Source organism: Palaemon carinicauda, chromosome 1 (assembly GCF_036898095.1).
Source record: "Palaemon carinicauda isolate YSFRI2023 chromosome 1, ASM3689809v2, whole genome shotgun sequence".
Classification (NCBI taxonomy): domain Eukaryota; kingdom Metazoa; phylum Arthropoda; class Malacostraca; order Decapoda; family Palaemonidae; genus Palaemon; species Palaemon carinicauda.
This window is the reverse complement of record NC_090725.1, coordinates 6,385,681-6,400,397: the sequence shown is the minus strand read 5'-3', so window position 1 is coordinate 6,400,397 and position 14,717 is coordinate 6,385,681. Positions and strand designations below refer to the sequence as shown.

Below are 14,717 nucleotides of genomic sequence, written 5' to 3'. Positions count from 1 at the left end.
CTTCAAATCCTTGCTGATAATAATACCAAGATCTTCCTCCTAGTCCACACTTTCTATTTCATTACCCATCAGTCAGTAATCTGATTGTGCATGACTTTGCATTTCCTACAGTTGAAAGGCATTTGTCATTTTCTGGACCATTCTCCTAGCTTCATTAGATCCTCTCTTATGGCTTCTACGTCTTTTGAGTTCGCAGTATTTATGCCTAGTTTAATATCATTGGCAAATTTGGCTATTCTATCAGTTAGTCATAATGTCGTTAATGTAAATCAGAAATAGTGATGGGCCAACAACAAGTTCTCGAGGTACTCCGCTTTTAACAGCTGACCAATCTGAAGCTTCTCCATTGATAACAACTCTCTGTTTTCTGTTTGTTAGCCAATCTTCGATCCCTTCAGCTGGTTCGCCAATGATGCCTAGTACTCTAAGTTTGATCATTAATTTTCTGTGAGGGACTTTGTCAAAAGCCATTTAAAAGTCTAGGTACAGTACATGATGTCTATTGCCCTGCTTTTGTCATAAATGCTAATTTAGCATGTGGAAAAATTTCAACATATTTGCTACACATGATCTCTTTTGTCTGAAAAAAAAAATGGAGAGAGAGAGAGAGAGAGAGAGAGAGAGAGAGAGAGAGAGAGAGAGAGAGAGAGAGAGAGAGAGAGAGAGATGGGGGGGCAGCAACCAATGAATGAGGTAGCAATAAATGAGAGAGAAAGAAGAAATCAAAGAGATAATAGGATAGTATGTAGCGAAGGAAAAGAAGTCTCTGAATACTCAAGTAATTATGTAAACAGTTTGGTAATCTTATCATCATCATACAAGATGCTGATAGTATTCTGAAATCAATAAGACTTGAAAAATATAATGCCCTTTTTCTTCATAAGTATTTGGAAAGGAAAACACGCTCACTTTCGGTCCATTTCATTAATTCCCTTTGCAGTTTGGTACACAGCATATAAAAGGCATTGTCCTGGATCCTAAAACAGTAAAATTTTCTGGAATAACAGCAGAAAACTGTTAAGAAATAGAGTACGACCCCTTCACTTAAAGCGTATAATAGCACTATGAAAGCCCTACTCAAATGACGTTGAACCTTATAGGTAGTAGGCTGGCCAGGGCACCAGCCACCCATTGAGATACTACCACTAGAGTTATGGGGTCCTTTGACTGGCCAGACAATACTACATTGGATCTTTCTCTCTGGTTACGGTTCATTTTCCCATTGCCTACACACACATCGAATAGTCTGGCTTATTCTTTACATATTCTCCTTTGTCCTCATACACCTGACAACAATGAGATTACCAAACAATTCTTCTTCACCCAAGGAGTTACTACACTGTAATTGTTCAGTGGCCACTTTCCTCTTGGTAAGGGTAGAAGAGACTCTTTAGCTATGGTAAGCAGCTCTTCTAGGAGAAGGACACTCCAAAATCAAACTATTGTTCTCTAGTCTTGGGTAGTGCCATAACCTCTGTACCATGGTCTTCCACTGTCTTGGATTAGTTCTCTTGCTTGAGGGTACACTCGGGCACACTATTCTATCTTGTTTCTCTTTCTCTTGTTTTGTTGAAGTTTTTATAGTTTATACAGTATAGGAGATACTTACTTTAGTGTTGTTCTGAAAATAATTTATTTTTCCTAGTTTCCTTTCCTCACTGGGCTATTTTCCCTGTTGGGACGCCTGGGCTTATAGCATCCAGCTTTCCCAACTAAGGTTGTAGCTTAGCAATTAATAATAATAATAATAATAATAATAATAACAAGCATACCCCCAAACTGACCTGGCCTTCATTCGAGATGGCATTGGTTCATCACATTTACCCTCGTAAGAAATGTGGGGAACAGACTCAAGGGAGTTTGATACACTATGTAGCGGAAGCAAATTGAGCTTACCTATCTCTGATCAAGTCCAGCTGGCGAGAGTTACGATGCTGTACCCCAAGAGAGGGGAAGCTTGAAAGGAAAAGAGGGCTTGTCACTCTTTACTTTCATCCCAGACTAAGACATAACCTCAGCCCTCAATCTACAGACATTGATCCTGTTAAGGAGCCAAAAAAGCTAAACCACCTGCTAAGCAGCTACTACAGGACCTAGAGTAAAGGTATCCATGGTCCTGTGAGTAACATCCCTTAGATAATGGGCTGCGAAGATGGCGTCTCTCTTCGAGACCCCTGCCCTAAGAACCTGTGATAGAGAAGTTTTCTTAAAGGGCAAGGAAGCTACAATTACTCTAATGTTGTGGGCCCTGATGCGAGAATGAGTCCCTGACGATTCCAGGACTGGGAAATAACTTCCTTCAACCAAGAAAAGGCTTTTATTTTTAATTTTCTTCTTGGTTTTCCCTATGCTCACAAACAGTTTCTGCAGACAAGGTCTGGCTATCCTGGTACACTTAAGATAGTCCCTCAGCACCCTAACAGGACACAGTAGGAGCTGATAAGGATCATCAGTTACCTCTCAAAGACTAGGTATCTGAAAAGAAGAACCAGGATTTTTGGTCTTAGCAATAAACTCAGTGACAAAACCCCAGAGAGACCTACTCCACCCATTTAAATGGGAAATGTAAAAGATAGCCCATGCAGTTCATATACATGCTTAGCAGATGCCAAGGCGAGATGGAACACCATCTTTAGTGTAAGGTTCCTGTCTGACACGAGCCTGAGATGTTCGTATTTAGCCCTCTTCAAAGAACTCAGTACTTTAACGATGTTCCAGGTTAACGGGCTAACCTCGACTGGAGAGCAAGACTGCTCAAAGTAAGATAATTTCCTCCAAAAAAGAAATATCTACTCTGGCACGTCTAAAGACTTAGCCCTAGGAAGTAACAGAGAAGAGTTTATCCTTATGGAGGTAAAACAAGAATCCAGTATTACGGGTAGAGGGACTTCGAACGGATGGATACAACTTCCACGGCACCAACCACAGCAGACAGCCCACTTAGCCTGGTAGACTGGAGCCGAGGATTTTCGGAGGTATCCAGACATCTGTCAAGCAGTTTCTGAGAAAAGCCTCTTTTAGAGAGGAGATGCTGGATAACCTCCACACGTAAAGATGCAGAGATTGTACTGCGCTGTGGAAAATTCTGGTGTGAGGCTGCTTCAGCAGATGTGGAAGGTAAGGGAGCTCCATGGAGATCTCCACTAGTAGCTACAGGAGACCTGGAGACCACTCTCGGTGTGGCCACATTGGGGCTATTATGGTTATGGAGAGATTTGGAGTTTCACCCTGTTGAGAAGACCCTTCTCCACCAATGATCAAGTCCTTCAGCTCAGCTGATCCACTATGGTATTCCTCCTGCCTGGGATGAAAAAGGCTGAGAGAGAGATCCCATTGTCCTCTGCTCACTGAACAGTTTCTACTGCCAGCTGGCACATCTGATGAGAAACTGTATCTCCTTTGTTACAGATATAGGACACTACAGTGGTGTTATCATTCATCAGCATCACTGAGTGTCCCTGAAGCAGATGGCAAAAATTCTGCAATGCTACTTTGCTGCCTTCATCTCTAGAAAATAATGTGCAGCAGACGATCTAGCTCTAACCACTTTCTTGACCCTTACCGTTGGACGAGGTGAACCCGCAAACCTTAAGTGGAAGCATCCATGAAGAGCCTGAATTCTGGGAAAGATGCTGCCTAAGGAGAGACTCTTTTGAGATTTGACCAGTTTAATCACCACAAAAGATCCTGATCCTGGAGTGCGGTCCCACCTACATCAACCTATGGGGATCATCCCAATGTTAGGACCAAGATGATTCTAGATCCCATTGCAGGTTTCTCAAACAGAGTTCCTTCCCCGGGAACCAAGCGTTCTACTAAAGTTAGATATTCCAGCAAACCTGCCATTGCCAAGCTGGAAGAATTGGCTGTTAAATGAAAGGAAAGGCAGCGCAAAGCAGACAAGAAATAGTCATCCGATGGGGAGACTTTCCCAAGGTGCGAATCTATATATATCCCCTAAAAGATTAGTACCCGAGTCAGAGATAACAGAAACTTTTCCAGATTTATCACGATTCCCATATCTCGATAAATCTAGAGAAGCCAGTTTTGGTGATCTAGAAGATTCTCTACCAAGTCTGCAAGGATCAGCCAGTCATCCAAGTACCGTAGCAGATGAGTCCCGTTGGTGTGGGCCCAATACGACACCAATTCGAAGACCCTTGTAAAAACCTGCAGAGCTGTCGACAGACCAAAGCAGAGGACCTTAAACTGTTACACTTGTCTGTCTACTAGCACACGCAGGAACTTCTTGGACACCTGGTAAATTGGGATCTGAAAGTAGGACTCTTTCAGATCTACTGTACAGTGACCATAAAGTCTCCTGGTCTGATGGCTTGAACAACTGTGGTCACTGTCTCCATCTTGCATTTGGTCTGCCTGATCACCCAGTTTAGAGCTGAGAGAGCGATGACGGGTCTCCAGCCTCCAGATACCTTCTAAAAAAGAAAGTCGATTGTAGAAGAAAGAGTCGACTGCAGTAGCCAAGAGACTCGCTGTCAACCTTTGGCGAGCATCCTTTTCGACCATCTTCTGGATCTCCTACTTGAGGGTGTGTTGCTTATACAAACCCTTTCTGTATGACAACTTTGTTGACGGCAGAGGAATTAGAGGAAGCAGACAGTTGATGAATAGGTGGTGATACACGGACCACAGCACACGGATGGTCAAGTACTCTCCACTGTGCAAGTGCCACACCCTTACATTCCTCCATGAGAAGCAGGAATCGTTAAGAAACAGCAGGTTCAGCCCTAGAAAATTTGGCGTGGCAAAAAAATTTTCTCCAACGATGGCTGCGTAGACCAACTTCTTTAAGATCAGGTTATTGTCGTAATCATACAGCCACAAAGAGAGGGGATGCCCACTAACAGTCACACACCCAGCAAAAGGCACAAGTATGACAAGAGTAATGACAGGTTTGCAAATAAATCTTTAACATATTTGCAGAATATTTGGAAAGCACTTTATATCCTTGTACTTTACTTTTTATTTCATTTTCCAGGTTAAAAAGAGCCAAATTTTGAGAACCAGCTAGAGAACATGTGTACTGCTTGCAGCCATCGTCAACTGTGAGTGTCTAGCTTACTGACAGCTTAGGGGTCTTCCCCACCACCTGATTTGTAGTTATAACTACCTCATTAAATTTTTAAAAGCCATTCAAACTTCCATAAAGTCATACTCTCATTAAAGGAATCAAGTTTGTATTTATGTAAGAAAAAATACTTCTAATAGAAGTTGAATGATTTTTTTCTTCATTGCACACAGGTCCTTATCTCTGAAATTACACAAGTCAAATGTTTGTATCTTGGGGATTTACTGTATCTGTGATAACTACCCATAATGCTACTTTGAAAGACAGGTTAGGTAGGTTTTCAATATTTTCACATCACTATTGTATCAATAATGTACACATTCATGTAAAATATTCTCAGGTAAACTCAAGGTATCATATGCAATTAGTTAAGAAAACTCACCTTTTTGATCTATGAAAACATAACCATCAAACTTGTCACAAAATATGTAAACATCTTCCATATTCTTGAAGTTGATGTATGCTCTACTATAAGCATTAGACCCAAGACTGCTGTCAGCATTAATGAAAGCAAAATAATCATATTCAGCTAGTGGTGACACAGACTCAATGAACATTTCCTCTGTCATGCTGGGTGGAAGACGACGAACAACCACCTAAAAGGACAAACATTTATTTATTTCTAATGGTACCAAACAATGTTTCAAAAGCTTCCCCAGTAATTACATTAGACTATTTTACAAGAACTGCAAAATTATGAGACTAGAAATATACAGCAATTGAATCAATATACAGTACGGTACAGTATAGGTAACCTTCATTTTCATAAAATCCCTACAAAGTTTTAATGCTTTCTTATATGAAAAGCATCAATTCTCAAAGTACTTAGTTAATTGATTACAGAACGTACGTCAAAATTCCCCATGTACAGTATATACTGACTTATACTGTATGTTCCCTACTCAAAACAAAATACTTAAAATCTGCTATCATTTTACTAAAACAGGATACATACATTATAAAGCTTTGTGAAGTACTTACGTGTTTAAATGAGAGAGAGAGAGAGAGAGAGAGAGAGAGAGAGAGAGAGAGAGAGAGAGAGAGAGAGATTTAATGTTAAACAATCTACACACACTACAGTATAGTAATATTAACATATTAACAATGGTAACTTTACCTAAAAGTTGGCATCTCTTCTACTTACTAGTCAAGAAAGAAAGTGTAGTTGAAAGTGATGAACTAGTTGTTAGAGAAGGACCACAACTATGTGATTGTTGGTACTGACATGACAAACTTGGAAGTACCGGTAATTTGTATTTTTCCTAACGATACAAACTTAGTACTATTTATAGGGGATATTACTTTCGGTGTAGCTGAAACACGAGCCATAAGACTTTTAGCGAGGGATAACCCCAACAGCTAGTTAGCGAGAGGGGTGGAGGGTAGCTGGCTACCCCACCCACTCACACACCTGGTTTGAAACCCCATTTTGCTTGCAGGCAGAACTTTCTTAGGGGATAGGTGCTGGCAGGCCAAACTGTATGAATAGCTCCACGTTTGTATTGTTAGGAAAAATACAAATTACTCTCCAAATTTGTCATTTTATCCATCACTCTATACAAATCCTCGCTATTTATAAGGGATGACTTACCTCATAGGAGGATGGAAGTCCATGTCAACTGGCTTTTTGCATGTGACCCGGGATTCTCTCCTTACGATATAGATCGTGAATGGTAGGAACCCTACACCTCACTAAATTTATTGTGCTCAGCACGACTAGTGACCTACGCAAGCTGAGTGTCTGTGACACTAGCAATGTGACTTGGTCTAGTAATAGGATCTTCGAGTCAAAGGAATCTTGCTTGTCTGACCGTGTCAGCTGTCTCCATCTTAAACGGGGTTTGACTGACGAACCTGTTCAAGGCCGAGAGATCGAGGACTGGTCTCCACACACCGTTTTCACAAGAAAAAGTCGACTAAAAAAGCGTGGAGATCCATCAAGGACCTCTTGGAGAGCACCCGTCTCCAACATAGTCAGGACTTCGGCCCGAAAGGCCAGCTCCTTCATGGATCCCTTTGTCAGTGGAGGGAGAGAACGAATGAACGGGATGTGATATCCTAAACGAATCGCCTCGACTGTCCAGGGTTCGGCTCTGAGCTGCAGCCACCTTAGCCAACAGCTCACATGAGACATCTGGCTATCCTAGCAGGATCAGTCTATGCCGGATTCCTTATTTCCTTTTCCTCCACGGAAGGACTTTGAATCTTTGCAGTTGCCCTGAAAGGGCTTTTTAGACATCTTTTGGCCCTGATGTTTTGAGCCCGTAGCCCTATTCGTCGGCAGTTTGGGTGGAGTTTGCTTCTTCTGTGGCGGAGGTTGATAGGGCCACAATATCAGGGCCCTATGGAGGAGGGAATCCTAGTTGGACTTCATCCACTCGGCAACTTCTAGGTCAAAAAGAGAACTCCCCTCGAAAGAGGAATTTCTCAGCCTGGAAACATTTGCCTACAGGAGTTGTCCTTGGAACTTCTCAATGATCAAGTCCCATCTCTACAGGATGGTATTCGCCCACAGGTTAACAACCTGGTGGGAGAGGAACTCAATCATCCTGGTACCAGACAAGAGGAGGGTTTCCATTGACTTCCTGGTGGACTCACGAGAACAGTCCCGTGTCTTGATATAGTGACCCACCGATCAATCCAAACCAGAAATCCAGCCACAAAGTAGCCTGCATGGCATACTTCATGACCTTCTCCTGGTTGACGATCTCCAAGGCCAAGTACGAGACTCAGAGTCCCAACAATCTCGAGGGGAACGCCCCTTGTGAGAGCCTATATGGAGTGGTCCAGAGGTAGCGCCATAAGAGGCTCATTGATTACCTCATAATATCTCCTCCGCTGCACAAATGGTGGCAAGAGGAGTTTAGACAAGGAGCCTGCTCGGAGGGAGGTGGAGGAACCTGTAGCCTGTGACACTGTAGTCTGCGGGTCTGCCGATGGGTTAGGCAGCCCATTGACAGATCTAATGCAGGCCAAGACCTGCCAGAAGGCATGCTAAGACTCCTTCTGCTCCGCCTCCATGAGCTTAGGGCTGGCGGCTATAAGCAAAAGGTTGTCCTCAGACCAAATTACTCATCCACCTCTGAGCTGTCACCCATAGGAACCCCGGGGCGGGTCTTAGTCGTCAAGGTAGGCTGTTGACTGGGAGTCTCTTGCTGACGCTCTGGGAGAGATTTCCCTAGGCCTCTCTTGCCGAGGACTTTGGAATGGTAAAAAAGTCCTTCGGCTCTCTACGCTGAGGCAGGAATTCTAACAAAAGAGAAGGCCTTGCGGTTGTCTCTTGCCTGGGAGGACGTTGGTCTTCTCCGCAGGGAGGAATTACGTCAGGCTGCGATGGAGGACGAGACTCTGGAGGAATAACATCTATCGGAGAGAGGCAGAAAGACTGTCATGGGGCTCACCCTGTCCTCCATTGGGGGAGATGGTCTAACCCTTTTTCATTTCCCCTTTGGTTTTACCGGTGGAACATGTACCTGCAAGGGGCTCCCAGATATCTCTGTGACTCTTTCCTCCCGATTCCTCTTCCAAGGGGAGAGAGGTCTCTCCTCAGGAGAAGGTCCCGCAATGAAGGAACCTTCAGAACTCCTCCTAGGGTCTGAAGGAGTAGCACCGGGCAGGAGAGAAGCCATCAGGGGAACCTTAGGCGTGCCACACAAGGATTACATACAGGTTAGGGCTCCCCTAATTGCCTCCCGCACTACACTGAATAGTGCGCTCAACTAGGGGGGGTCCCTACCACCTGTGGAGCTGGAAGGAGGATTCCTTTGGCTACCAAAAACTCCATGTCTGGGAACCTGAAAGGAAGGGTGGTTAGTCACCTTCCTTGCAGGCAAATGTGGCATCGGTCTAACCGTCACAAGTTTTGCCGGGTGTTAGTCTCTTGAAGCAGTGCTCTGCTTCGGTGCCTCCCTTGGTCTTTCGCCCTGAACCCGACGGAACTTTTAAAGGGAATCGTCACCCCGTTGTTCACACGATGACGATCCCTAGAAGGCTCAACGTGACAAGAACCTGGAGGTTCAAAGTCACGAGAGCCCAAAGGCTCGCGGTCACAAGAACCCAGAGGTTTCACGCGACGAGAACCCTGAGGTTCTAGGTTGCGTAAACCCGTGTCATGAGAATTGCGAGTTCTGGGTAACTTTGAGTTTCGTTAGGATTCAACTTCATGCCCCATAATTTGTACCATCCACTGATTTTAGCTAGATCTTTAATTAAGGATTCAGCAACCTCAAATCTATATTCCTGAGATGGAATTGATGCAAAAAGAGTGACATCATCTGCATATGCAACAAGCTTGTTTTCTAGACCAAACCACATGTCATGTACAGTATATATAGTATAAAAAGTAATGGGCCAAGAATACTACCATGAGGAACACTAGATATCACATTTCTATACTTACTATGGTGTCCATCAACAACTCTGTGCAATCTACTACTTAAAAATTTAATAATGATGCTTAGAAAAGACTAAAATTAATGCCAATCATACGAACTTCATGACCACAATCAAGGGATTTCTGTACAGCATTGGAGATTGTAAGAACGGCATCACATGCTCCAAGATCTTTACAAAAGCCAAATTGCAAACTAGGGAACAGATGATTACCTTCAACAAACCTATTTAGACGTTTTGCCAAGAGACGTTCAGAAACTTAGATGATATGGGAGATATGGAAATTGGGCAGTAACCAGTTGGACTTGAGCTACTACAAACCATTTAGCCTGCATAGCAGAGTAACATTACCAATTCTATAACAAGTGCTAAAAACTCTTCTTGTTAACTTGCACAAAATAACAGATAACTTTGGAGCTAAAAAATCTGCAGTCTTTAAGAAAAAAAAAAAAAAAGAAAAAAAATAATAAAAAAAGGAAAAATACCATTTGGGTCTACACCTCCATAAGCATCAAGGCCATTCAAGAGAGCTTTAATTTCACAAGATCAAAAAGCTAAACTAGTTAAGTTTAGCCTCAAGAAAACAGGAATGAGGAAGATCAAGTTTCTCATTACTCTGGTTACCGTCAAAAACATTAGCCTAATTTTAACTAAACTCATGAATTTATGGGAACATTTGCTCACAGGGCTTGGGAGTGGTTTGGCCTTCACTACATAGGAGCAATAGAGAAAAGCATTTCAGTAGCAGATGGGTAAATATATGACACTTTAATTTCTAACCAAATACATGAACCATATATTTTTTGTAATCACTATCTTGTGTTTTATGCACTTCTGCCCATAATTATTGGGGCAAACCAACCGTTTATTGAGTTTTTGGAAGCCCTTATATAAAGGCAATTATGGGGGACACCAGCAGGAAACAGGGTTTTCTGGATGGAGAAATGCCAAAAAAACAGTGATTTACGGCAATAATAATGGTCAGAAATGCAAATTAAACACATGATAACCAATTGATAAAATATATGTTTCATGTTAGTGGATGAAAATTAATGTATCAAAATCCTCTATACTTTACTTCACGTCCTTCTAATGATTTTCGTTCTGGCGTGGCTCGCTTCGCTCGTCAATAAATATACAGTACTATACTCTCACTGTTCCTATGTTCTGGCAAGCAGTACACGGATGTGCTGCACACACCAGCCTCGTGGGTAACTATTTCAGGGATATGTTTTACTTTCACATGAGCAACAATAGCTATTCTGTACACTGAACGCTAAATTTCGAAATACTGCAGATTGTACTTACCTCTAAGAGATGTCTTTTTATGATGGTAATGAAGTTGAAACTGAAGGGGAGGGTGGGAAAAGAAATGGCTGTTGTAGAACAACATCCAGGAACTCGTGTATTAACATCTAGAAGCTCATAATTGATTAAAAAAGCCAGGTAATGATAATGTCATACAAACTACAAAACAGCTTGCAAAAGCAAACAAATGCAATGCATGCGCAATACCAGTAACTCTCCATCATTCTCCTAAATGTAAACAAACAATGTAGTTAGAGTGAGAAATATATACTTCATGTTTTAATCGACCAATATGCAAGTTATGCCGCCGCCCCCATTAAACATATAGAGAAAAATGCCAAACTAGCCGTACCCGGAGCCTTTGTATATCAGCGGCCAGGTTTTAACAAAAGAACACCAACTAACCTAATCTTACCTACATAGCCTAACCTATAAGCCGTGTCTTTACCTAAGAAGGGGTGTAACAGCCCCCTTATACTGCCGTAACATACACACAGGTGGCCCCCATTATCGTAGGATATAGATATATATATATTTCTGAAACTATTCATTTGCAACGAGAACATGTGTCATTTTCGAAGAGAGTGGAAATTTTTCGGTTTCATTGTAGTGTATTACAGGGCAATGTAACCTAGGATAACAACTACTTTTTCTTATAGAAAAAACTACGCTCTCTTCGAAAATGACACTCGTTCCTGTCGCAAATGAATAGTTTCAGAAATATATATACATCTATATCCTCCGAAAATGGGGGACCCCCAGTGGGAACTCAGGGTTTTGGGTGGGGAAAACATACTGGGGAATCTATATATAAACGTAAAACAACCCTTTTCTTCTCTGTACATTACCTTCTTGAAATTATAATAATCGGAGGAAAATACAAAACAGTATATCTGGATAAACTTTTGAGGTGCCGTTGCAAAGATTGTGTCATGAAAAAATACAGTAACCAGTGCTGCCAACGTCCGATGTAGATCAAATGTTAACATTCCATGCTAACATTAACACCCGTACGTTCGTTCGTTCGTGCATACCAGTTTCGCCCTGCGCAGAAACCCCTGCCCCCTCCGCAGAAACTTTTTCCCATGTTATTACTCGTTTTATTATCCTATTCCTTCTAAAATCATCTCATTTTATATTCCCATTCAATATTATTTATCATTCATTCTATTTCATCTTCCTAAATTGGGTTTATTTCTTTTATTTCCTTTTCACTACCAGGTTTCACATAAATTCTTCATCTGGACTAGTTTCCCTATCCAGTTCATTCATGGTAAAACCATCTTATTTTATATTTCCTTTCAATATTATTTATCATTCATTCCATTTTACCTTCCTATATTATTTTTATTTCCTTTTCACTCCCCAGTTTCACATAAATACTTTCCCTGGACTAGTTTCCCTACCCAGTTTATTTATGTTTACCCTCTAGACTCCCTTATTTTTCTCTTAACCAATCAGGAACCGATATGTATTCAAAGTTTATACAAGGGGGTTGACAACTGATATTTCCCTACCCCCTTCCTTTGTCTCTTTAAGTGGTCTGTTTTTTCCTCTTCCACGAAGCTCGTTTTCCTTTGTAACCTTTGAACTAGTTAGGTGTCCGCCATTTCGAGTGAGATTTATTTTTTCGTATTTTACAATGGAGGAAATTATAGATACTTGTAACGGCTGCAATATTCCGTAGCTAAAACCATTTTCTAAATTCCATGGTGATTTTTATGATTCTTCTGCCAATGTTGATATTTTCCTGAAATCACACAATGTAATTCCTCAACGCTTGCAGTGCCCCAAGTGTCGTTCCCCCCTATCTTACAGGAAAGATATTCACGTGTTTTATTGCAATACCGAATCCACCATACCTAAAACCAAAAAGAAACGTTGTTGTGGTTATACCGTTACTTCCTATAAAGGTACATTTTTGGGAAAAAATAGTCTACCCCCATGGAAGACTTCCGTGACCCGCAAGTTTCGGCGTCTTGTTCGTAAAGGTAAGTGGAAAATTTTACCGTTTTCAGTAAATACCTGAGGTTTGTGACCTGTCAAATATCTACGGGCCAACCAAGGGAAAGGCCCGTGCCAACAACAAGTGTTGGCTTTAATACCCCAACAACGACCTGTCATACTACTAGGATAGGTTAGGTGGGTTTGTTAGGTTTTGTGCCCTTTTTATACTTTTTATATATTGAGTAAAACTTATATGGTGAAATTATTTAAAATACATATGGAAATATCTATCATTGCTATCGTTAGCAATGTCATCGTGCCGTTGGTAACTCTGTACCATACGTCAACATTGGTAGCACTGTGTATTATTGGTAACGTTGCTAATGTTATCGTTCGCAGTACATTCGTTTAAGAGAAGTGACACCGTTGAAGAAATGCTTATATTTAAATATTTTAACACAACATATATGACATCAGTGATTATATTTAACCATTTTAACAGAAAATATATGTTTTCTTGTAGGAAATAATGTGATCTAACCGGTTTTCACCTTCATTTCATCCGTAATAACAGCAACCAATTCGGCAACTTAAAGTTAGCTGAATTGGTTGATGTTTGTTTCCGATTGAAATGAACATCAAATTCGGTTAAATCACGTTATTTACTATAGGAAAACATAGTTTGTTCGAAATCTCACCCATAATACAATACAAATTTACCATTTTTTCTATAGGTTACATTGTCGTGTAATACAATACAATAATACCAAACTTCCTTCCCTAACCTAACCTACAAGCCGTGACCTTACCTACTTACCTAACCCTCCCCAGCGACCCCCCTTATAATGCCATATTCCTAGTTAGCTGGTATCATACATACAGGTGGCCGCTATCATACATACACCCCCAAAGTATCATATATTAACCAGCAAATGTAAAATAAGAGGTTGGAAAGCACTAGGAAAAATAAGGGGGAATGGAGGAAAGTAAAAGACACCAATTACATTGATAACGTCAATGTAACTCTTACCTTTGTCAGTGATGCCAGAGATTTTTCCCTTTTGGGCTTCTCGGAGATCTTACGACTCGAGGTGTCACTATGAAATTTACTTTTCATTTTGGTATTTTTCTGCGGATTTTTGTAGGAGGCCATAAAGGATTTGTCAAGACATTTATAATAGAAACTTTACCCTGTCTAGTTCTTGAAATTGACAATGTTTACAACAATTTCAAAATTAGTCTATAATTTATATCTAATGCTTTTTCAAGTTAGATAATAAATTCTCTTTATTTACTATGTTGATTTTAAACCAGTAACTAAAATTAAACACATTTCAAGAAATTTTTAAAGATATTTACTGTACAATTTCTTCACTTTGGATATCGAACTCAATTTCAAGAATACTAAGTTGTGACGACAACCTCGTTCAGAATGGGGTGTGTTAACAACGGGTCGTGTTAAGGAGAAAATTATATTAAGAAAAGGGTAAAAAAACTTATTTCGTGATTTAAGTAAGGTTGCTGAAATAATAAAAAAAAGGGCGATTAATTATATATGAACAATACGAATGAGCAGAGTGACATCCAATATTAATTCCCTTTTATACCACAATGCTGTTTAATATTTCCTCTTTTACAGTAGTGAAATAAAGACAAATATCAAAGTCATATTTCCAATTTTCAAACTTTAATTCTAATGAAGTAACTACGAATAGTTTAGTTTCCATTTACAATGAGACGTTTAACTCAAGATATTTTATCATATATTTGACATTATAGGTAAAGAAATGGGGGATTAAACACTACAAGATGAGTAACGGACAGTGAAAATATAACAGTAACTACTTTAAAATAAATCTTTCGTATATAAACTATAAAAACTTAAAAAAAAACACGAGGAAGAGAAATAAAATAGAATAGTGTTTCCGGATGCACCCTCAAACTAAAGAACTGTTACAGTAGACGACCACGGTAGCCTACA

At 40.6% G+C, this 14,717-nt stretch overlaps 1 protein-coding gene across 6 annotated transcripts in view; it reads right to left on the bottom strand.

Annotated features, from left to right (window-relative positions):
• LOC137646648 (regulator of nonsense transcripts 3B-like) overlaps nucleotides 1–14,717 on the bottom strand; it is a 54,752-nt gene extending 40,035 nt beyond the window's left edge. The window contains exons 1-3 of one of the 6 annotated variants that reach the window (XM_068379771.1): nucleotides 14,672–14,717; nucleotides 13,767–13,865; nucleotides 5,472–5,685 (exon numbers count right to left, since the gene is read on the bottom strand). In XM_068379771.1, coding sequence (XP_068235872.1) covers nucleotides 5,472–5,685; nucleotides 13,767–13,853 — 301 coding nt within the window. In that variant the 5' untranslated portion in view covers nucleotides 13,854–13,865; nucleotides 14,672–14,717. Of the gene's footprint in view, nucleotides 1–5,471; nucleotides 5,686–13,766; nucleotides 14,049–14,095; nucleotides 14,115–14,581 lie in introns of those variants that run through there. The other 5 variants (XM_068379794.1, XM_068379778.1, XM_068379786.1 and 2 more) reach the window with 5 other exon arrangements.